The sequence below is a fragment of the Arvicanthis niloticus genome, chromosome 3 (assembly GCF_011762505.2).
Source record: "Arvicanthis niloticus isolate mArvNil1 chromosome 3, mArvNil1.pat.X, whole genome shotgun sequence".
In the NCBI taxonomy this organism is placed as follows: Eukaryota; Metazoa; Chordata; class Mammalia; order Rodentia; family Muridae; genus Arvicanthis; species Arvicanthis niloticus.
The window spans coordinates 137,144,544-137,172,097 of record NC_047660.1 but is presented as its reverse complement, the minus strand read 5'-3'; the positions used below and the strand labels follow the sequence as shown (position 1 = coordinate 137,172,097).

At 44.3% G+C, this 27,554-nt stretch overlaps 1 protein-coding gene across 7 annotated transcripts in view; it reads left to right on the top strand.

Annotated features, from left to right (window-relative positions):
• The window catches only part of Dpp9 (dipeptidyl peptidase 9), a 54,660-nt gene that overhangs the window by 5,622 nt on the left and 21,484 nt on the right, over positions 1-27,554 (top strand). For all 7 annotated transcript variants that reach the window (XM_034498101.2, XM_034498100.2, XM_076931995.1 and 4 more), the window contains exon 3: positions 1,356-1,609. In XM_034498101.2, the coding sequence (XP_034353992.1) occupies positions 1,387-1,609 (223 nt within the window). In that variant the 5' untranslated portion in view covers positions 1,356-1,386. The remainder of the gene's footprint in view (positions 1-1,355; positions 1,610-27,554) is intronic.

Sequence of the window (27,554 nt, the reverse complement as noted above, 5' to 3'; positions counted from 1 at the left end):
GTACCACCTTCAGTTCCCACTTCCTGCCAGTGCTGAGGTCAAGGAGGCACAGTTGCAGGGACTCCGGGAGCCTGTAGCCTGTAGAGGGATCAGCCTCTGGAGCTTCCCCTAGCCACTCCGGCACTGCCAAAACCGGGTCACTGGCTGGCGGTGTTTAGATTTCTTTAAGCAAATATTTGCCTGGTTGATCCAGCTCTGCTTAGACGGAGCTGAGCCCAGTGGCAGTAATAGGGAAAGGCTGCTGGGTTAAGGCTATTCCCAGCCATGGACAGGAGGGACAGCAGGGTGGCCTGGAGGGCATGCTCACCTGTATGGTGTCTGTGTGAAGGTCTCCTGTGTCTCCTGTGTGCAGTGACATGACTGGCTTTGCATCTGGAAGCCTCAAGAGTTTGTTCATTGTTAGTGATGCCAATGGGGTGCTGGATTGCACGTCTGAGGAAAGCTAGGAGTGAGACAGAAGTGGGGGTGGGATAGGCACTCATCACGTAACCATGGTGAAAGTGCTTGATGGACAGGGGCAGCCAATCGGGCAGGGAAAAACTACCGCCCCATCTCAGAATGGATGGTGGAAGCTTCCTAAGGACCTATTTAATACTTATTCAAGATTGGTTTAGAAGTTAGTCAACCAGGCTGGAGAGATGGCTCAGTGGTTAAGAGCACCGTCTGCTCTTCCAGAGGTCCTGAGTTCAATTCCCAGCAACCACATGGCTCACAGCCACCTGTAATGGGATCTGATGCCCTCTTCCAGTGTGTCTAAGACAGTGACAATGTACTCACACATAAAATAAATAAATAAATAAATCTTAAAAAAAAAAAAAAGTTAGTCAACTAATGATGAAAAAGCCCAGCCCAGAAAGGATGACATGTCACCTGGGACAAATGCATAAGGAGTCTGGCCTGTTTGAGGGTCTAAGTAAGGGCTGGTTTCTCTAGGGCACAGTTATGAAGAGGGGGGTGTTCAAGAGTCTGGAAGTCACAGGAGGGGTCAAACACAGCAAACACAGTGGATTTTCGTTGTATGCTTCTCACAGCCCTGAGAAGTCTAGCATCTGCCTCTGAGCCCAGCTCCTCACTGGGGCATTCTAGGTGGTGGCTCCACCCTTTGCCACACCCAACCAAAGGAGGGAAGAACTGGAAGGGTTTCTGATGAGTGAGTGATGTGGGTCCAGGTGGGACCTGGCTTAACTCAGAAGAGCCTTGATTCTCAGGAGTGTAGTGTGAACAAGTTGCAATAATTTGAGAGAGACTTGGGGTGACAATGTTGCTGCCCAGAGTGACTGATCTGGAAGCATCCACGATGAGGATAGGTTGTCAGGAAGACACCCTCTTACACACTGTACCGTCTCCCTTCACAGCTTCTCGCCGCCTTCACAGGAGCCCCAGAGGATGTCCAGTGGGGTCTTCCCAGTTGAGCAGGTGGCTGCAGGGGACATGGATGACGCAGCAGCACGCTTCTGTGTGCAGAAGCACTCATGGGACGGGCTGCGTAGCATCATCCATGGCAGTCGCAAGTCGTCAGGCCTCATCGTCAGCAAGGCCCCCCACGACTTCCAGTTTGTGCAGAAGCCTGATGAGTCTGGTCCCCACTCTCACCGTCTCTATTACCTGGGTAAGCTGCCCCGCCCCCTTGCCCTTCACTGCCAGGCCTGGGGCACCAAAAGGTTTCCGAAGCGACCAGCCTGGGGCAGCCAATGTTAGTCCACCTCTAAGGTCAGCCACACAGACAATTGAGGGCTGTCCAGGTGTCTGAGTCTAGAAAATGTTCCCAGCTGGGCCACTTCCCAGGCACCTGGTCCTGGCTGGGCAGGGCTTCCTGGGGAAGCACGACAGGACACAGTTCCCTGTGGGAGGGTCACATGCTGTTCCAGTAGGAGCTCTGTGTGGTGCTGTGTTATGACCTGAGATTCTGAGGCTCAAAGATTGGCACCCTCTCTATGTAGCCTCGCCATGGGCCAGCAGCAGAGCATGACTGAACTTCCTGCTGCAGGACCCGGATGTGCCTGTTTTCTGTGCAACTATCGACAGTGTTCCCACGGGGCCGCCAGACCCTTGGATTTGAGTCTCTCTCTAGGCTTCCCTAATTTCTGTCGTCAGGCCTGCACCTGGCCCTAGCAGGCAGGCAGGAAGTGTGCTCAGCACTAGACACTGCCCTGCTAGGCCTGAAGGGCGACAAGAGCTAGAAGACAGAACCCCTGGAAATCAGTTAGGCTTGTTTGTTTGCGGAGAGTGTGACCCTGCTGTTGTCTAGAGGTATTGGTCCCTTGCACTGTGGACACCTGGCTGGGTCACTTGTGGGTGGCCAGGATTCCTGGGGGTTGCTGTCACCTGTAGTTGAGAAACACTTTTTAGGACATGATTCTGGTCATTCCTCCAATCCAGTTTTGTTGCTATTGGTCACGTGGCATCAGTCTCTGAGACCGGGTCTGTGCATGTCCAGGCCGTGAGTATTTGAATACGTGAATAAATGAACATTGTCACCTGCTCACTGGTGGCTGTACCTGGATGACAGGAACCAAGATGGACACTGGGTGGCTGTCCTCCCACTGTCCCCATACTTCCTCTTCAGAGCTGTCCCAGGAGGAAGTCACATGGGTTTTGGCAAAGCACCTAACTGCAAATGCAGAGTGATTGAGAACAGTCTGCTGAGCAGCTGTGTGACAGCTGTGGGTCACAGCAGCCATGATGCATGGTCACACTCCCACAGAGGAAAGCAGTACCAGACTCACTCCTGAGTCTCTTCGCCATAGCTGGGCCGGGAGGACAGGAGGACCTCAGGTCAGACAGTAGGAAGGCCTTTCCCACCTGAGGTCCTGGAACCCTACCTCTCAGTGGTGGCCCCGCTTGTTTTGTGGTCTGCCTTTGATAAATTGGCCCTAGTCTGCACCTGCTGAAGGGAATCTGGCAACCTGGCTGTGTTTTTCCTTGAGCTCAGGGCAGGACTTTCCTGCCTCTTCCAGCTTGTGACGTGTGCAGCATCTGTTTGTTCCGCATCCCTCCCACTTCTGTCTTCTGAGTACATGGCTTACGTCTCTGGCTGATCTCTCCCTGTGCCTCAGTCCACTGAGGATGCCGATGGCTTCAGATCTTCTTCCCTGCTTGAGAGCCTTAATATATTCAGAGCTGCAGAGCTCTGTCTCAACAAATACAGTGACTTTTGAATTCAGGCCCCAGGACATAACTGAATCTCTCTGGGGACCTCTCAGCCTCTCAGGATCATGGGAAAGGACAGAACCCTCTGGGCTCTCAGGCATGAAGCCATCTGGTACAACAAACCTGGGACCCAGGACACAAAGCCACTAGCCTCAAGATAAGGTACCTGCGACCCAGAGCCTGTGAACCCATCACTCTGGTTGTGGGCCCACCCTGCTGAGTCGATGCTGGCACTGTAGGTCTCCCGTCTTCCCACCAGCAAGGGAAGCTGACCCTCTGGCTCCAGATTCCTGGGAGAAGGAGTCTGATCAGCTCAGTCTGGTCATTCACATGTGGCCACTTTCATCTGGGCAGGGAAGCCCTGTGCTTGGGGTCAGTGGAGGATGTTGGTGGTCTTCATGGGATGGAGGGCCACAGCTGAATATGTAGTCAAGATAGATCCTGAACACATGCAGGGAGTCCAGAACTGTGTGGCCATGGCCAGCTCTTTCCAACCAACCCCATCATCTCACTAACCAGGCCGTGCGGGTCTCAGATCACCTCCTGGACCCTTTGAAACTTTATCACACATCTTTCTGTCAAGTGTCACTGACGCTTAGGTGGCAGAGTCTCTGGCTGAGGATCCCCTGTTGCTCTGAGAGTATGACTTAACCCTGCCACTCACGAAGTCCTCTGTGAAGGATGGACTGGATCCTGAGGGGACTTGCTGGCCCTTCATGTCAGCCCACTCTGTGGCCTGCAGCACCTTCCGTCAGGGCAGGGAGGCTTCGGGGCCTGGAGAGACCTGGACTCTTGGCTTCTGACTTGGGTTCAAGATGCACTGAGTACTCCAGTCCGGGGTGGTCCCTGCCAGGCTGGCCGGGGCCACAGTCCAGGGTGACTAAGTGTGGGTGTGGGCCCAGAGCACCTACCATGCCTGGGGCTGGGCAGGCTGACCAGTCAAAGTGGGCAGTGTGTATGTGTGTGAGGACAGAGCCCGTTGGTAGGTCAGGCAGCAGAGGCGGAGCAAGGCCTGTCATTCAGCTCCGCCCTACCCTTGCCTGCAGCGCCAGGCATTGTGGGCCCTGCTGCCAGCACTGGAAGGCCCTGGCTTGAGCCATTGGTGGAATTGCTTGTTAGTCAGCGGTGGAGGGGAGCTGGCTTTGATGTCCTTGCCACAGACTTGCTTTGGACTTCCTGTTCAGAAGCCAGGGACAGTAGTGTCCCAGAGCACAGGCCACTGAGAGGGAGCTGCTACCCCACCAGCCCAGTGTAGGCCTTTGGTAGGACCGAGGGACAGTTCACATCTCAGAATGGTTCACTTTCTATATTTCTTAATTGTTTGTGTGTGGAGGTGCATATGCTATGGCATGTATGTGGAGGTACATATGCTATGGCATGTATGTGGAGGTGCATATGTTATGGCATGTATGTGGAGGTACATATGCTATGGCATGTATGTGGAGGTACATATGTTATGGCATGTATGTGGAGGTGCATATGTTATAGCATGTATGTGGAGGTACATATGCTATGGCATGTATGTGGAGGTACATATGCTATGGCATGTATGTGGAGGTACATATGCTATAGCATGTATGTGGAGGTGCATATGCTATGGCATGTATGTGGAGGTACATATGCTATGGCATGTATGTGGAGGTACATATGCTATGGCATGTATGTGGAGGTGCATATGCTATGGCATGTATGTGGAGGTGCATATGCTATGGCATGTATGTGGAGGTACATATGCTATGGCATGTATGTGGAGGTGCATATGCTATGGCATGTATGTGGAGGTACATATGCTATGGCATGTATGTGGAGGTACATATGCTATGGCATGTATGTGGAGGTACATATGCTATGGCATGTATGTGGAGGTACATATGCTATGGCATGTATGTGGAGGTGCATATGTTATGGCATGTATGTGGAGGTGCATATGCTATGGCATGTATGTGGAGGTACATATGTTATGGCATGTATGTGGAGGTGCATATGTTATGGCATGTATGTGGAGGTACATATGTTATGGCATGTATGTGGAGGTGCATATGTTATGGCATGTATGTGGAGGTGCATATGCTATGGCATGTATGTGGAGGTGCTTATGTTATGGCATGTATGTGGAGGTACATATGCTATGGCATGTATGTGGAGGTACATATGTTATGGCATGTATGTGGAGGTACATATGCTATGGCATGTATGTGGAGGTGCATATGCTATGGCATGTATGTGGAGGTGCATATGCTATGGCATGTATGTGGAGGTGCATATGTTATGGCATGTATGTGGAGGTGCATATGTTATGGCATGTATGTGGAGGTACATATGCTATGGCATGTATGTGGAGGTGCATATGCTATGGCATGTATGTGGAGGTACATATGCTATGGCATGTATGTGGAGGTACATATGCTATGGCATGTATGTGGAGGTACATATGCTATGGCATGTATGTGGAGGTACATATGCTATGGCATGTATGTGGAGGTACATATGCTATGGCATGTATGTGGAGGTACATATGCTATGGCATGTATGTGGAGGTGCATATGCTATGGCATGTATGTGGAGGTGCATATGTTCTGGCATGTATGTGGAGGTACATATGCTACGGCATGAATGTGGAGGTACATATGTTATGGCATGTATGTGGAGGTACATATGTTATGGCATGTATGTGGAGGTACATATGCTATGGCATGTATGTGGAGGTACATATGCTATGGCATGTATGTGGAGGTGCATATGTTATGGCATGTATGTGGAGGTACATATGCTATGGCATGTATGTGGAGGTACATATGCTATGGCATGTATGTGGAGGTGCATATGTTATGGCATGTATGTGGAGGTACATAAGCTATGGCATGTATGTGGAGGTACATATGCTATTGCATGTATGTGGAGGTACATATGTTATGGCATGTATGTGGAGGTACGTATGCTATGGCATGTATGTGGAGGTGCATATGTTATAGCATGTATGTGGAGGTACATATGTTATGGCATGTATGTGGAGGTACATATGTTATAGCATGTATGTGGAGGTACATATGCTATAGCATGTATGTGGAGGTACATATGCTATGGCATGTATGTGGAGGTACATATGCTATGGCATGTATGTGGAGGTACATATGTTATAGCATGTATGTGGAGGTGCATATACTACGGCATGTATGTGGAGGTACATATGCTATGGCATGTATGTGGAGGTACATATGTTATAGCATGTATGTGGAGGTACATATGTTATAGCATGTATGTGGAAGGTACATATGCTATAGCATGTATGTGGAGGTACATATGCTATGGCATGTATGTGGAGGTACATATGCTATGGCATGTATGTGGAGGTACATATGCTATGGCATGTATGTGGAGGTACATATGCTATGGCATGTATGTGGAGGTACATATGCTATGGCATGTATGTGGAGGTACATATGCTATGGCATGTATGTGGAGGTACATATGCTATAGCATGTATGTGGAGGTACATATGCTATGGCATGTATGTGGAGGTACATATGCTATGGCATGTATGTGGAGGTACATATGCTATAGCATGTATGTGGAGGTGCATATGCTATGGCATGTATGTGGAGGTACATATGCTATAGCATGTATGTGGAGGTACATATGCTATGGCATGTATGTGGAGGTACATATGCTATAGAATGTATGTGGAGGTACATATGCTATGGCATGTATGTGGAGGTACATATGTTATAGCATGTATGTTGGAGGTACATATGTTATGGCATGTATGTGGAGGTGCATATGTTATGGCGTGTATGTGGAGGTACATATGTTATAGCATGTATGTGGAGGTACATATGCTATAGCATGTATGTGGAGGTACATATGCTATGGCATGTATGTGGAGGTACATATGTTATAGCATGTATGTGGAGGTACATATGTTATAGCATGTATGTGGAGGTACATAGGCTATAGCATGTATGTGGAGGTACATATGCTATGGCATGTATGTGGAGGTACATATGCTATGGCATGTATGTGGAGGTACATATGCTATGGCATGTATGTGGAGGTACATATGCTATGGCATGTATGTGGAGGTACATATGTTATAGCATGTATGTGGAGGTACATATGTTATAGCATGTATGTGGAGGTACATATGCTATGGCATGTATGTGGAGGTACATATGCTATGGCATGTATGTGGAGGTACATATGCTATGGCATGTATGTGGAGGTACATATGCTATGGCATGTATGTGGAGGTACATATGCTATGGCATGTATGTGGAGGTACATATGTTATAGCATGTATGTGGAGGTGCATATACTACGGCATGTATGTGGAGGTACATATGCTATGGCATATATGTGGAGGTACATATGCTATGGCATGTATGTGGAGGTACATATGCTATGGCATGTATGTGGAGGTACATATGCTATAGCATGTATGTGGAGGTGCATATGCTATGGCATGTATGTGGAGGTACATATGCTATGGCATGTATGTGGAGGTACATATGTTATAGCATGTATGTGGAGGTACATATGCTATAGGATGTATGTGGAGGTGCATATGCTATGGCATGTATGTGGAGGTACATATGCTATGGCATGTATGTGGAGGTACATATGTTATAGCATGTATGTGGAGGTGCATATGCTATGGCATGTATGTGGAGGTACATATGCTATGGCATGTATGTGGAGGTACATATGTTATAGCATATATGTGGAGGTACATATGTTATAGCATGTATGTGGAGGTGCATATGCTATGGCATGTATGTGGAGGTACATATGCTACGGCATGTATGTAGAGGTGCATATGCTATGGCATGTATGTGGAGGTACATATGTTATAGCATGTATGTGGAGGTGCATATGCTATGGCATGTATGTGGAGGTACATATGTTATGGCATGTATGTGGAGGTACATATGCTATGGCATGTATGTGGAGGGTACATATGCTATGGCATGTATGTGAAGGTACATATACTACGTCATGTATGTGGAGGTGCATATGTTATGGCATGTATGTGGAGATACATATACTACGGCATGTATGTGGAGGTACATATGCTATGGCATGTATGTGGAGGTACATAAGTTATAGCATGTATGTGGAGGTACATATGTTATAGCATGTATGTGGAGGTGCATATGCTATGACATGTATGTGGAGGTACATATACTACGGCATGTATGTGGAGGTACATATGCTATGGCATGTATGTGGAGGTACATATGTTATAGCATGTATGTGGAGGTGCATATGCTATGGCATGTATGTGGAGGTACATATGCTACGGCATGTATGTGGAGGTACATATGTTATAGCATGTATGTGGAGGTACATATGCTATGACATGTATGTGGAGGTACATATACTATGGCATGTATGTGGAGGTGCATATGTTATGGCATGTATGTGGAGGTACATATGCTACAGCATGTATGTGGAGGTACATATGCTATGGCATGTTTGTGAAGGTACATATGCTATGGCATGTATGTGGAGGTACATATGTTATAGCATGTATGTGGAGGTACATATGCTATGACATGTATGTGGAGGTACATATACTATGGCATGTATGTGGAGGTGCATATGTTATGCATGGATGTGGAGGTACATATGCTATGGCATGTATGTGGAGGTGCATATGCTATGGCATGTATGTGGAGGTACATATGCTATGGCATGTATGTGGAGGTACATATGCTATAGCATGTATGTGGAGGTGCATATAATACGGCATGTATGTGGAGGTACATATGCTGTGGCATGTATGTGGAGGTGCATATGTTATAGCATGTATGTGGAGGTGCATATACTACGGCATGTATGTGGAGGTACATATCCTATGGCATGTATGTGGAGGTGCATATGTTATGGCATGTATGTGGAGGTACATATGTTATAGCATGTATGTGGAGGTACATATGCTATGGCATGTATGTGGAGGTACATATGCTATGGCATGTATGTGGAGGTGCATATGCTATGGCATGTATGTGGAGGTGCATATGTTCTGGCATGTATGTGGAGGTACATATGCTACGGCATGAATGTGGAGGTACATATGTTATGGCATGTATGTGGAGGTACATATGTTATGGCATGTATGTGGAGGTACATATGCTATGGCATGTATGTGGAGGTACATATGCTATGGCATGTATGTGGAGGTGCATATGTTATGGCATGTATGTGGAGGTACATATGCTATGGCATGTATGTGGAGGTACATATGCTATGGCATGTATGTGGAGGTGCATATGTTATGGCATGTATGTGGAGGTACATAAGCTATGGCATGTATGTGGAGGTACATATGCTATTGCATGTATGTGGAGGTACATATGTTATGGCATGTATGTGGAGGTACGTATGCTATGGCATGTATGTGGAGGTGCATATGTTATAGCATGTATGTGGAGGTGCATATGTTATGGCATGTATGTGGAGGTACATATGTTATAGCATGTATGTGGAGGTACATATGCTATAGCATGTATGTGGAGGTACATATGCTATGGCATGTATGTGGAGGTACATATGCTATGGCATGTATGTGGAGGTACATATGTTATAGCATGTATGTGGAGGTGCATATACTACGGCATGTATGTGGAGGTACATATGCTATGGCATGTATGTGGAGGTACATATGTTATAGCATGTATGTGGAGGTACATATGTTATAGCATGTATGTGGAGGTACATATGCTATAGCATGTATGTGGAGGTACATATGCTATGGCATGTATGTGGAGGTACATATGCTATGGCATGTATGTGGAGGTACATATGCTATGGCATGTATGTGGAGGTACATATGCTATGGCATGTATGTGGAGGTACATATGCTATGGCATGTATGTGGAGGTACATATGCTATGGCATGTATGTGGAGGTACATATGCTATAGCATGTATGTGGAGGTACATATGCTATGGCATGTATGTGGAGGTACATATGCTATGGCATGTATGTGGAGGTACATATGCTATAGCATGTATGTGGAGGTGCATATGCTATGGCATGTATGTGGAGGTACATATGCTATAGCATGTATGTGGAGGTACATATGCTATGGCATGTATGTGGAGGTACATATGCTATAGCATGTATGTGGAGGTACATATGCTATGGCATGTATGTGGAGGTACATATGTTATAGCATGTATGTGGAGGTACATATGCTATGGCATGTATGTGGAGGTGCATATGTTATGGCGTGTATGTGGAGGTACATATGTTATAGCATGTATGTGGAGGTACATATGCTATGGCATGTATGTGGAGGTACATATGCTATGGCATGTATGTGGAGGTACATATGTTATAGCATGTATGTGGAGGTACATATGTTATAGCATGTATGTGGAGGTACATAGGCTATAGCATGTATGTGGAGGTACATATGCTATGGCATGTATGTGGAGGTACATATGCTATGGCATGTATGTGGAGGTACATATGCTATGGCATGTATGTGGAGGTACATATGCTATGGCATGTATGTGGAGGTACATATGTTATGGCATGTATGTGGAGGTACATATGTATGTGGAGGTGCATATGCTATGGCATGTATGTGGAGGTACATATGCTATGGCATGTATGTGGAGGTACATATGCTATGGCATGTATGTGGAGGTACATATGCGACGGCATGTATGTGGAGGTACATATGCTATGGCATGTTATGTGGAGGTACATATGTTATAGCATGTATGTGGAGGTGCATATACTACGGCATGTATGTGAGGTAACATATGCTATGGCATATATGTGGAGGTACATATGCTATGGCATGTATGTGGAGGTACATATGCTATTGCATGTATGTGGAGGTACATATGCTATGGCATGTATGTGGAGGTGCATATGCTATGGCATGTATGTGGAGGTACATATGCTATGGCATGTATGTGGAGGTACATATGTTTATAGCATGTATGTGGAGGTACATATGCTATAGGATGTATGTGGAGGTGCATATGCTATGGCATGTATGTGGAGGTACATTATGCTATGGCATGTATGTGGAGGTACATATGTTATAGCATGTATGTGGAGGTGCGTATGCTATGGCATGTATGTGGAGGTACATATGCTATGGCATGTATGTGGAGGTACATATGTTATAGCATATATGTGGAGGTACATATGTTATAGCATGTATGTGGAGGTGCATATGCTATGGCATGTATGTGGAGGTACATATGCTACGGCATGTATGTAGAGGTGCATATGCTATGGCATGTATGTGGAGGTACATATGTTATAGCATGTATGTGGAGGTGCATATGCTATGGCATGTATGTGGAGGTACATATGTTATGGCATGTATGTGGAGGTACATATGCTATGGCATGTATGTGGAGGTACATATGCTATGGCATGTATGTGAAGGTACATATACTACGTCATGTATGTGGAGGTGCATATGTTATGGCATGTATGTGGAGATACATATACTACGGCATGTATGTGGAGGTACATATGCTATGGCATGTATGTGGAGGTACATAAGTTATAGCATGTATGTGGAGGTACATATGTTATAGCATGTATGTGGAGGTGCATATGCTATGACATGTATGTGGAGGTACATATACTACGGCATGTATGTGGAGGTACATATGCTATGGCATGTATGTGGAGGTACATATGTTATAGCATGTATGTGGAGGTGCATATGCTATGGCATGTATGTGGAGGTACATATGCTACGGCATGTATGTGGAGGTACATATGTTATAGCATGTATGTGGAGGTACATATGCTATGGCATGTATGTGGAGGTACATATACTATGGCATGTATGTGGAGGTGCATATGTTATGGCATGTATGTGGAGGTACATATGCTACAGCATGTATGTGGAGGTACATATGCTATGGCATGTTTGTGAAGGTACATATGCTATGGCATGTATGTGGAGGTACATATGTTATAGCATGTATGTGGAGGTACATATGCTATGACATGTATGTGGAGGTACATATACTATGGCATGTATGTGGAGGTGCATATGTTATGGCATGTATGTGGAGGTACATATGCTATGGCATGTATGTGGAGGTGCATATGCTATGGCATGTATGTGGAGGTACATATGCTATGGCATGTATGTGGAGGTACATATGCTATAGCATGTATGTGGAGGTGCATATAATACGGCATGTATGTGGAGGTACATATGCTGTGGCATGTATGTGGAGGTGCATATGTTATAGCATGTATGTGGAGGTGCATATACTACGACATGTATGTGGAGGTACATATCCTATGGCATGTATGTGGAGGTGCATATGTTATGGCATGTATGTGGAGGTACATATGTTATAGCATGTATGTGGAGGTACATATGCTATGGCATGTATGTGGAGGTACATATGCTATGGCATGTATGTGGAGGTACATATGCTATGGCATGTATGTGGAGGTACATATGCTATGGCATGTATGTGGAGGTACATATGCTATAGCATGTATGTGGAGGTACATATGCTATGGCATGTATGTGGAGGTACATATGCTATGGCATGTATGTGGAGGTACATATGCTATGGCATGTATGTGGAGGTACATATGCTATGGCATGTATGTGGAGGTGCATATGCTATGGCATGTATGTGGAGGTACATATGCTATAGCATGTATGTGGAGGTACATATGCTATGGCATGTATGTGGAGGTACATATGCTATAGCATGTATGTGGAGGTACATATGCTATGGCATGTATGTGGAGGTACATATGTTATAGCATGTATGTGGAGGTACATATGTTATGGCATGTATGTGGAGGTGCATATGTTATGGCGTGTATGTGGAGGTACATATGTTATAGCATGTATGTGGAGGTACATATGCTATAGCATGTATGTGGAGGTACATATGCTATGGCATGTATGTGGAGGTACATATGTTATAGCATGTATGTGGAGGTACATATGTTATAGCATGTATGTGGAGGTACATAGGCTATAGCATGTATGTGGAGGTACATATGCTATGGCATGTATGTGGAGGTACATATGCTATGGCATGTATGTGGAGGTACATATGCTATGGCATGTATGTGGAGGTACATATGCTATGGCATGTATGTGGAGGTACATATGTTATAGCATGTATGTGGAGGTACATATGTTATAGCATGTATGTGGAGGTACATATGCTATGGCATGTATGTGGAGGTACATATGCTATGGCATGTATGTGGAGGTACATATGCTATGGCATGTATGTGGAGGTACATATGCTATGGCATGTATGTGGAGGTACATATGCTATGGCATGTATGTGGAGGTACATATGTTATAGCATGTATGTGGAGGTGCATATACTACGGCATGTATGTGGAGGTACATATGCTATGGCATATATGTGGAGGTACATATGCTATGGCATGTATGTGGAGGTACATATGCTATGGCATGTATGTGGAGGTACATATGCTATAGCATGTATGTGGAGGTGCATATGCTATGGCATGTATGTGGAGGTACATATGCTATGGCATGTATGTGGTGGTACATATGTTATAGCATGTATGTGGAGGTACATATGCTATAGGATGTATGTGGAGGTGCATATGCTATGGCATGTATGTGGAGGTACATATGCTATGGCATGTATGTGGAGGTACATATGTTATAGCATGTATGTGGAGGTGCGTATGCTATGGCATGTATGTGGAGGTACATATGCTATGGCATGTATGTGGAGGTACATATGTTATAGCATATATGTGGAGGTACATATGTTATAGCATGTATGTGGAGGTGCATATGCTATGGCATGTATGTGGAGGTACATATGCTACGGCATGTATGTAGAGGTGCATATGCTATGGCATGTATGTGGAGGTACATATGTTATAGCATGTATGTGGAGGTGCATATGCTATGGCATGTATGTGGAGGTACATATGTTATGGCATGTATGTGGAGGTACATATGCTATGGCATGTATGTGGAGGTACATATGCTATGGCATGTATGTGAAGGTACATATACTACGTCATGTATGTGGAGGTGCATATGTTATGGCATGTATGTGGAGATACATATACTACGGCATGTATGTGGAGGTACATATGCTATGGCATGTATGTGGAGGTACATAAGTTATAGCATGTATGTGGAGGTACATATGTTATAGCATGTATGTGGAGGTGCATATGCTATGACATGTATGTGGAGGTACATATACTACGGCATGTATGTGGAGGTACATATGCTATGGCATGTATGTGGAGGTACATATGTTATAGCATGTATGTGGAGGTGCATATGCTATGGCATGTATGTGGAGGTACATATGCTACGGCATGTATGTGGAGGTACATATGTTATAGTATGTATGTGGAGGTACATATGCTATGACATGTATGTGGAGGTACATATACTATGGCATGTATGTGGAGGTGCATATGTTATGGCATGTATGTGGAGGTACATATGCTACAGCATGTATGTGGAGGTACATATGCTATGGCATGTTTGTGAAGGTACATATGCTATGGCATGTATGTGGAGGTACATATGTTATAGCATGTATGTGGAGGTACATATGCTATGACATGTATGTGGAGGTACATATACTATGGCATGTATGTGGAGGTGCATATGTTATGGCATGTATGTGGAGGTACATATGCTATGGCATGTATGTGGAGGTGCATATGCTATGGCATGTATGTGGAGGTACATATGCTATGGCATGTATGTGGAGGTACATATGCTATAGCATGTATGTGGAGGTGCATATAATACGGCATGTATGTGGAGGTACATATGCTGTGGCATGTATGTGGAGGTGCATATGTTATAGCATGTATGTGGAGGTGCATATACTACGGCATGTATGTGGAGGTACATATCCTATGGCATGTATGTGGAGGTACATATGCTATGGCATGTATGTGGAGGTACATATGCTATGGCATGTATGTGGAGGTGCATATGTTATGGCATGTATGTGGAGGTACATATGCTATGGCATGTATGTGGAGGTGCATATGTTATGGCATGTATGTGGAGGTGCATATGCTATGGCATGTATGTGGAGGTGCTTATGTTATGGCATGTATGTGGAGGTACATATGCTATGGCATGTATGTGGAGGTACATATGTTATGGCATGTATGTGGAGGTACATATGCTATGGCATGTATGTGGAGGTGCATATGCTATGGCATGTATGTGGAGGTGCATATGCTATGGCATGTATGTGGAGGTGCATATGTTATGGCATGTATGTGGAGGTGCATATGTTATGGCATGTATGTGGAGGTACATATGCTATGGCATGTATGTGGAGGTGCATATGCTATGGCATGTATGTGGAGGTACATATGCTATGGCATGTATGTGGAGGTACATATGCTATGGCATGTATGTGGAGGTACATATGCTATGGCATGTATGTGGAGGTACATATGCTATGGCATGTATGTGGAGGTACATATGCTATGGCATGTATGTGGAGGTACATATGCTATGGCATGTATGTGGAGGTGCATATGCTATGGCATGTATGTGGAGGTGCATATGTTCTGGCATGTATGTGGAGGTACATATGCTACGGCATGAATGTGGAGGTACATATGCTATGGCATGTATGTGGAGGTACATATGTTATGGCATGTATGTGGAGGTACATATGCTACGGCATGTATGTGGAGGTACATATGCTATGGCATGTATGTGGAGGTGCATATGTTATGGCATGTATGTGGAGGTACATATGCTATGGCATGTATGTGGAGGTACATATGCTATGGCATGTATGTGGAGGTGCATATGTTATGGCATGTATGTGGAGGTACATAAGCTATGGCATGTATGTGGAGGTACATATGCTATTGCATGTATGTGGAGGTACATATGTTATGGCATGTATGTGGAGGTACGTATGCTATGGCATGTATGTGGAGGTGCATATGTTATAGCATGTATGTGGAGGTGCATATGTTATGGCATGTATGTGGAGGTACATATGTTATAGCATGTATGTGGAGGTACATATGCTATAGCATGTATGTGGAGGTACATATGCTATGGCATGTATGTGGAGGTACATATGCTATGGCATGTATGTGGAGGTACATATGTTATAGCATGTATGTGGAGGTGCATATACTACGGCATGTATGTGGAGGTACATATGCTATGGCATGTATGTGGAGGTACATATGTTATAGCATGTATGTGGAGGTACATATGTTATAGCATGTATGTGGAGGTACATATGCTATAGCATGTATGTGGAGGTACATATGCTATGGCATGTATGTGGAGGTACATATGCTATGGCATGTATGTGGAGGTACATATGCTATGGCATGTATGTGGAGGTACATATGCTATGGCATGTATGTGGAGGTACATATGCTATGGCATGTATGTGGAGGTACATATGCTATGGCATGTATGTGGAGGTACATATGCTATAGCATGTATGTGGAGGTACATATGCTATGGCATGTATGTGGAGGTACATATGCTATGGCATGTATGTGGAGGTACATATGCTATAGCATGTATGTGGAGGTGCATATGCTATGGCATGTATGTGGAGGTACATATGCTATAGCATGTATGTGGAGGTACATATGCTATGGCATGTATGTGGAGGTACATATGCTATAGCATGTATGTGGAGGTACATATGCTATGGCATGTATGTGGAGGTACATATGTTATAGCATGTATGTGGAGGTACATATGTTATGGCATGTATGTGGAGGTGCATATGTTATGGCGTGTATGTGGAGGTACATATGTTATAGCATGTATGTGGAGGTACATATGCTATAGCATGTATGTGGAGGTACATATGCTATGGCATGTATGTGGAGGTACATATGTTATAGCATGTATGTGGAGGTACATATGTTATAGCATGTATGTGGAGGTACATAGGCTATAGCATGTATGTGGAGGTACATATGCTATGGCATGTATGTGGAGGTACATATGCTATGGCATGTATGTGGAGGTACATATGCTATGGCATGTATGTGGAGGTACATATGCTATGGCATGTATGTGGAGGTACATATGTTATAGCATGTATGTGGAGGTACATATGTTATAGCATGTATGTGGAGGTACATATGCTATGGCATGTATGTGGAGGTACATATGCTATGGCATGTATGTGGAGGTACATATGCTATGGCATGTATGTGGAGGTACATATGCTATGGCATGTATGTGGAGGTACATATGCTATGGCATGTATGTGGAGGTACATATGTTATAGCATGTATGTGGAGGTGCATATACTACGGCATGTATGTGGAGGTACATATGCTATGGCATATATGTGGAGGTACATATGCTATGGCATGTATGTGGAGGTACATATGCTATGGCATGTATGTGGAGGTACATATGCTATAGCATGTATGTGGAGGTGCATATGCTATGGCATGTATGTGGAGGTACATATGCTATGGCATGTATGTGGAGGTACATATGTTATAGCATGTATGTGGAGGTACATATGCTATAGGATGTATGTGGAGGTGCATATGCTATGGCATGTATGTGGAGGTACATATGCTATGGCATGTATGTGGAGGTACATATGTTATAGCATGTATGTGGAGGTGCGTATGCTATGGCATGTATGTGGAGGTACATATGCTATGGCATGTATGTGGAGGTACATATGTTATAGCATATATGTGGAGGTACATATGTTATAGCATGTATGTGGAGGTGCATATGCTATGGCATGTATGTGGAGGTACATATGCTACGGCATGTATGTAGAGGTGCATATGCTATGGCATGTATGTGGAGGTACATATGTTATAGCATGTATGTGGAGGTGCATATGCTATGGCATGTATGTGGAGGTACATATGTTATGGCATGTATGTGGAGGTACATATGCTATGGCATGTATGTGGAGGTACATGTGCTATGGCATGTATGTGAAGGTACATATACTACGTCATGTATGTGGAGGTGCATATGTTATGGCATGTATGTGGAGATACATATACTACGGCATGTATGTGGAGGTACATATGCTATGGCATGTATGTGGAGGTACATAAGTTATAGCATGTATGTGGAGGTACATATGTTATAGCATGTATGTGGAGGTGCATATGCTATGACATGTATGTGGAGGTACATATACTACGGCATGTATGTGGAGGTACATATGCTATGGCATGTATGTGGAGGTACATATGTTATAGCATGTATGTGGAGGTGCATATGCTATGGCATGTATGTGGAGGTACATATGCTACGGCATGTATGTGGAGGTACATATGTTATAGCATGTATGTGGAGGTACATATGCTATGGCATGTATGTGGAGGTACATATACTATGGCATGTATGTGGAGGTGCATATGTTATGGCATGTATGTGGAGGTACATATGCTACAGCATGTATGTGGAGGTACATATGCTATGGCATGTTTGTGAAGGTACATATGCTATGGCATGTATGTGGAGGTACATATGTTATAGCATGTATGTGGAGGTACATATGCTATGACATGTATGTGGAGGTACATATACTATGGCATGTATGTGGAGGTGCATATGTTATGGCATGTATGTGGAGGTACATATGCTATGGCATGTATGTGGAGGTGCATATGCTATGGCATGTATGTGGAGGTACATATGCTATGGCATGTATGTGGAGGTACATATGCTATAGCATGTATGTGGAGGTGCATATAATACGGCATGTATGTGGAGGTACATATGCTGTGGCATGTATGTGGAGGTGCATATGTTATAGCATGTATGTGGAGGTGCATATACTACGGCATGTATGTGGAGGTACATATCCTATGGCATGTATGTGGAGGTGCATATGTTATGGCATGTATGTGGAGGTACATATGTTATAGCATGTATGTGGAGGTACATATGCTATGGCATGTATGTGGAGGTACATATGCTATGGCATGTATGTGGAGGTACATATGCTATGGCATGTATGTGGAGGTACATATGCTATGGCATGTATGTGGAGGTACATATGCTATAGCATGTATGTGGAGGTACATATGCTATGGCATGTATGTGGAGGTACATATGCTATGGCATGTATGTGGAGGTACATATGCTATAGCATGTATGTGGAGGTACATATGCTATGGCATGTATGTGGAGGTACATATGCTATAGCATGTATGTGGAGGTACATATGCTATAGCATGTATGTGGAGGTGCATATGCTATGGCATGTATGTGGAGGTACATATGTTATAGCATGTATGTGGAGGTGCATATACTACGGCATGTATGTGGAGGTACATATGCTATGGCATGTACGTGGAGGTACATATGCTATGGCATGTACGTGGAGGTACATATGCTATGGCATGTATGTGGAGGTACATATGCTATGGCATGTATGTGGAGGTACATATGCTATGGCATGTATGTGGAGGTATATATGCTATGGCATGTACGTGGAGGTACATATGCTATGGCATGTATGTGGAGGTACATATGCTATGGCATGTATGTGGAGGTGCTATGCTATGGCATGTATGTGGAGGTGCATATGCTATGGCATGTATGTGGAGGTACATATGCTATGGCATGTATGTGGAGGTACATATGCTATGGCATGTATGTGGAGGTGCATATGCTATGGCATGTATGTGGAGGTGCATATGCTACGGCATGTATGTGGAGGTACATATGCTACGGCATGTATGTGGAGGTGCATATGCTATGGCATGTATGTGGACGTGCATATGCTATGGCATGTATGTGGAGGTGCATATGTTATGGCATGTATGTGGAGGTACATATGTTATGGCATGTATGTGGAGGTACATATGTTATAGCATGTATGTGGAGGCACATATGCTATAGCATGTATGTGGAGGTACATATGCTATGGCATGTATGTGGAGGTACATATGCTATGGCATGTATGTGGAGGTACATATGTTATAGCATGTATGTGGAGGTGCATATACTACGGCATGTATGTGGAGGTACATATGTTATGGCATGTATGTGGAGGTACATATGTTATGGCATGTAAGTGGAGGTACATATGTTATAGCATGTATGTGGAGGTACATATGCTATGGCATGTATGTGGAGGTACATATGCTATGGCATGTATGTGGAGGTACATATGCTATGGCATGTATGTGGAGGTACATATGCTATGGCATGTATGTGGAGGTACATATGCTATGGCATGTATGTGGAGGTACATATGTTATAGCATGTATGTGGAGGTACATATGTTATAGCATGTATGTGGAGGTACATATGCTATGGCATGTATGTGGAGGTACATATGTTATAGCATGTATGTGGAGGTACATATGTTATAGCATGTATGTGGAGGTGCATATGCTATGGCATGTATGTGGAGGTACATATGTTATAGCGTGTATGTGGAGGTGCATATGCTATGGCATGTATGTGGAGGTACATATGTTATAGCATGTATGTGGAGGTGCATATGCTATAGCATGTATGTGGAGGTACATATGCTACGGCATGTATGTGGAGGTACATATGTTATAGCATGTATGTGGAGGTACATATGCTATGACATGTATGTGGAGGTACATATACTATGGCATGTATGTGGAGGTGCATATGTTATGGCATGTATGTGGAGGTACATATGCTATGGCATGTATGTGGAGGTGCATATGCTATGGCATGTATGTGGAGGTACATATGCTATGGCATGTATGTGGAGGTACATATGCTATAGCATGTATGTGGAGGTGCATATAATACGGCATGTATGTGGAGGTACATATGCTGTGGCATGTATGTGGAGGTGCATATGTTATAGCATGTATGTGGAGGTGCATATGCTATGGCATGTATGTGGAGGTACGTATGTTATGGCATGTATGTGGAGGTGCATATACTACGGCAGGTATGTGGAGGTACATATGCTATGGCATGTATGTGGAGGTACATATGTTATGGCATGTATGTGGAGGTACATATGCTATGGCATGTATGTGGAGGTGCATATGCTATGGCATGTATGTGGAGGTGCATATGCTATGGCATGTATGTGGAGGTGCATATGTTATGGCATGTATGTGGAGGTACATATGCTATGGCATGTATGTGGAGGTGCATATGCTATGGCATGTATGTGGAGGTACATATGCTATGGCATGTATGTGGAGGTACATATGCTATGGCATGTATGTGGAGGTACATATGCTATGGCATGTATGTGGAGGTACATAATCTACGGCATGTATGTGGAGGTACATATGTTATGGCATGTATGTGGAGGTACATATCCTACGGCATGAATGTGGAGGTACATATGTTATGGCATGTATGTGGAGGTACATATGCTATAGCATGTATGTGGAGGTACATATGCTATGGCATGTACGTGGAGGTACATATGCTATGGCATGTATGTGGAGGTGCATATGCTATGGCATGTATGTGGAGGTACATATGCTATGGCATGTATGTGGAGGTATATATGCTATGGCATGTATGTGGAGGTACATATGCTATGGCTTGTATGTGGAGGTACATATGCTATGGCATGTATGTGGAGGTGCATATGCTATGGCATGTATGTGGAGGTGCATATGCTATGGCATGTATGTGGAGGTACATATGCTATGGCATGTACGTGGAGGTACATATGCTATGGCATGTATGTGGAGGTGCATATGCTATGGCATGTATGTGGAGGTGCATATGCTACGGCATGTATGTGGAGGTGCATATGCTACGGCATGTATGTGGAGGTACATATGCTATGGCATGTATGTGGAGGTGCATATGCTATGGCTTGTATGTGGAGGTGCATATGCTATGGCTTGTATGTGGAGGTACATATGCTATGGCATGTATGTGGAGGTGCATATGCTATGGCATGTATGTGGAGGTGCATATGCTATGGCATGTATGTGGAGGTACATATGCTATGGCATGTATGTGGAGGTACATATGCTATGGCATGTATGTGGAGGTACATATGCTATGGCATGTATGTGGAGGTGCATATGCTACGGCATGTATGTGGAGGTGCATATGCTATGGCATGTATGTGGAGGTGCATATGCTACGGCATGTATGTGGAGGTGCATATGCTATGGCATGTATGTGGAGGTACATATGCTATGGCATGTATGTGGAGGTACATATGCTATGGCATGTATGTGGAGGTGCATATGCTATGGCATGTATGTGGAGGTGCATATGTTATGGCATGTATGTGGAGGTACATATGCTATGGCATGTATGTGGAGGTACATATGCTATAGCATGTATGTGGAGGTACATATGCTATGGCATGTATGTGGAGGTATATATGTTATAGCATGTATGTGGAGGTGCATATGCTATGGCATGTATGTGGAGGTACATATGCTATGGCATGTATGTGGAGGTACGTATGTTATAGCATGTATGTGGAGGTACATATGCTATAGCATGTATATGGAGGTGCATATGCTATGGCATGTATGTGGAGGTACATATGCTATGGCATGTATGTGGAGGTACATATGTTATAGCATGTATGTGGAGGTGCGTATGCTATGACATGTATGTGGAGGTACATATGCTATGGCATGTATGTGGAGGTACATATGTTATAGCATGTATGTGGAGGTACATATGTTATAGCATGTATGTGGAGGTGCATATGCTATGGCATGTATGTGGAGGTACATATGCTACGGCATGTATGTGGAGGTGCATATGCTATGGCATGTATGTGGAGGTACATATGTTATAGCATGTATGTGGAGGTGCATATGCTATGGCATGTATGTGGAGGTACATATGTTATAGCATGTATGTGGAGGTGCATATGCTATAGCATGTATGTGGAGGTACATATGCTACGGCATGTATGTGGAAGTACATATGTTATAGCATGTATGTGGAGGTACATATGCTATGACATGTATGTGGAGGTACATATACTATGGCATGTATGTGGAGGTGCATATGTTATGGCATGTATGTGGAGGTACATATGTACCTACATGTACATATGTATGTACATAGTACATACATGTACTATGGCATGTATGTGGAGGTGCATATGCTATGGCATGTATGTGGAGGTACATATGTTATAGCATGTATGTGGAGGTGCGTATGCTATGACATGTATGTGGAGGTACATATGCTATGGCATGTATGTGGAGGTACATATGTTATAGCATGTATGTGGAGGTACATATGTTATAGCATGTATGTGGAGGTGCATATGCTATGGCATGTATGTGGAGGTACATATGCTACGGCATGTATGTGGAGGTGCATATGCTATGGTATGTATGTGGAGGTACATATGTTATAGCATGTATGTGGAGGTGCATATGCTATGGCATGTATGTGGAGGTACATATGTTATAGCATGTATGTGGAGGTGCATATGCTATAGCATGTATGTGGAGGTACATATGCTACGGCATGTATGTGGAAGTACATATGTTATAGCATGTATGTGGAGGTACATATGCTATGACATGTATGTGGAGGTACATATACTATGGCATGTATGTGGAGGTGCATATGTTATGGCATGTATGTGGAGGTACATATGTACCTACATGTACATATGTATGTACATAGTACATACATGTACTATGGCATGTATGTGGAGGTGCATATGCTATGGCATGTATGTGGAGGTACATATACTATGGCATGTATGTGGAGGTACATATGCTATAGCATGTGTGTGGAGGTGCATATACTACGGCATGTATGTGGAGGTACATATGCTATGGCATGTATGTGGAGGTGCATATGTTATAGCATGTATGTGGAGGTGCATATGCTATGGCATTTATGTGGAGGTACATATGTTATGGCATGCATGTGAAGGTACATATACTACGGCATGTATTTTGAGGTACATATGCTATGGCATGTATGTGGAGGTACATATGCTATGGCATGTATGTGGAGGTACATATGCTATGGCATGTATGTGGAGGTACATATGTTATAGCATGTATGTGGAGGTACATATGCTATGGCATGTATGTGGAGGTACATATGTTATAGCATGTATGTGGAGGTGCATATGCTATGGCATGTATTTTGAGGTACATATGCTATGGCATGTATGTGGAGGTACATATGCTATGGCATGTATGTGGAGGTACATATGCTATGGCATGTATGTGGAGGTACATATGTTATAGCATGTATGTGGAGGTACATATGCTATGGCATGTATGTGGAGGTACATATGTTATAGCATGTATGTGGAGGTGCATATGCTATGGCATGTATGTGGAGGTACATATGCTATGGCATGTATGTGGAGGTACATATGTTATAGCATGTATGTGGAGGTACATATGCTATGGCATGTATGTGGAGGTACATATGTTATGGCATGCATGTGAAGGTACATATACTACGGCATGTATTTTGAGGTACATATGCTATGGCATGTATGTGGAGGTACATATGCTATGGCATGTATGTGGAGGTACATATGCTATGGCATGTATGTGGAGGTACATATGTTATAGCATGTATGTGGAGGTACATATGCTATGGCATGTATGTGGAGGTACATATGTTATAGCATGTATGTGGAGGTGCATATGCTATGGCATGTATGTGGAGGTACATATGCTATGGCATGTATGTGGAGGTACATATGTTATAGCATGTATGTGGAGGTACATATGCTATGGCATGTATGTGGAGGTACATATGTTATAGCATGTATGTGGAGGTGCATATGCTATGGCATATATGTGGAGGTACATATGCTATGGCATGTATGTGGAGGTACATATGCTATGGCATGTATGTGGAGGTACATATGCTATGGCATGTATGTGGAGGTACATATGCTATGGCATGTATGTGGAGGTACATATGCTATGGCATGTATGTGGAGGTGCATATGCTACGGCATGTATGTGGAGGTACATATGCTACGGCATGTATGTGGAGGTGCATATGCTACGGCATGTATGTGGAGGTACATATGCTATGGTATGTATGTGGAGGTACATATGCTATGGCATGTATGTGGAGGTGCATATGCTATGGCATGTATGTGGAGGTGCATATGTTATGGCATGTATGTGGAGGTACATATGTTATGGCATGTATGTGGAGGTACATATGTTATGGCATGTATGTGGAGGTACATATGTTATGGCATGTATGTGGAGGTACATATGCTATGGCATGTGTGTGGAGGTACATATGCTATGGCATGTATGTGGAGGTGCATATGCTATGACATGTATGTGGAGGTGCATATTCTATGGCATGTATGTGGAGGTGCATATGCTACGGCATGTATGTGGAGGTACATATGCTATGGCATGTATGTGGAGGTACATATGCTATGGCATGTATGTGGAGGTACATATGCTATGACATGTATGTGGAGGTGCATATGCTATGGCATGTATGTGGAGGTGCATATGTTATGGCATGTATGTGGAGGTACATATGCTATGGCATGTATGTGGAGGTACATATGCTATGGCATGTATGTGGAGGTACATATGCTACGGCATGTATGTGGAGGTGCATATGCTACGGCATGTATGTGGAGGTACATATGCTATGGCATGTAGGTGGAGGTACATATGCTATGGCATGTCTGTGGAGGTACATATGCTACGGCATGTATGTGGAGGTACATATGTTATGGCATGTATGTGGAGGTGCATATGCTATGGCATGTATGTGGAGGTACATATGCTATGGCATGTATGTGGAGGTACATATGCTATGGCATGTATGTGGAGGTACATATGCTATGGCATGTCTGTGGAGGTACATATGCTACGGCATGTATGTGGAGGTACATATGCTACGGCATGTACGTGGAGGTACATATGTTATGGCATGTATGTGGAGGTGCATATGCTATGGCATGTATGTGGAGGTACATATGCTATGGCATGTATGTGGAGGTACATATGCTATGGCATGTATGTGGAGGTGCATATGCTATGGCATGTATGTGGAGGTACATATGTTATAACATGTATGTGGAGGTACATATGTTATGGCATGTATGTGGAGGTGCATATGCTATGGCATGTATGTGAAAGTCAGAGGACAATTTATGGGTGTTTGTTACTCTCCTTATATCATGTGGGTTCCAGGGCTCAAACTCAGGTCATCAGTCTTGGTGGCAGCTGCCTCTGCCCACTGGACCCTCTCATTGTGTCACACTCTTAAGTGTGCTGCTCAACATCACAGGCCTTTAGTCCCAGCACTCAGGAGAGGCAAGCAGATCTCTGTGAGTTCAAGACTAGCCGAGTTTACCTGTGAGTTCCAGGCCAGCCTGGGCTACATAATGAGTTCAAGGCCAGCCTGGTGTACATATCGAGTATCCTATGCTATGTATATGTTTATACATATGTATATGTATCCTAGGCTACATAGCAAGTTCCAGGACACACAGTGACCCTGTCCCAGAAAACCACAATAAAAGCAAACAGTCCTGGCAGCTGCAGATATGCAGTAGGGCAGAGTTCATGCATCCTGCAAGTCACTGTAAGAGGCACTGTGTTCCGGGCTGCCAAGTGCCCTGTACACTCCCACACAGCTCTGTACTCAGAGGAGTGACAGCCCTGGTCCCCAGCACTGCACCACAGAGGTGAGATTGAGGCACGTTGAAGCTGGTCACTCTCTGCTGACCATGTAACTGCTAATGATGCCATACGCCATGACCCCTGCTTCCCTACCTGTGGAAGACACACTTGTTACCTGACTACTTACCTGCTACAAGCCATGGGGCTGCCACATACTGGGACCTCGACTTCCCCACCTGTGGAAGACATGCTTGTCACCTGCAATTGGGAAGCAGAGGCTGAAAGAACAAGAAGAATTCAGTGTTATCCTTGTCCACCTAGAAAATCAGAGACCAGCCTGGGCTATAGGACACTCTGTCCAGAAAAGCAAAAGAAAGGAGTGACCCAGAGGGGGTGCACGTGGGCCACCGAGCAAGGAGGCTGGCTTTCAGGTTCACAGCCATGCACCCAGCCTCAGAGGTGCTGAGGAGTTGGTTACGAGCTTGCTAGCTCTCCAGCAGAGATCCAGCCCAGCTGCATAGACGTGCATGTGTCCTGTCCCCAGTCCACTGCACACATTGCCTCAGCAACTATTCATGTCCTTCAGTCAGGGCTTAAACCCGTTTGTCCTCAGAGGTGATGCCCACAGGAGCCTCGGACATGGGGCTTGAGGGTGGAGTTGGAGCTGTCCCCAAACCAGTCTGGAGTGGATGGAGTCAGGGCTACAGTGTGAGGAAACTCTCTAAAAGCACCTATTGTGACCGAGTGTGTGACATGCACGCACACACACATACACACACGAGTGCACACTCCTTCCTTTCCCTAAGGTTTAGCCTTACTCCCGTCTGAGACCAGTT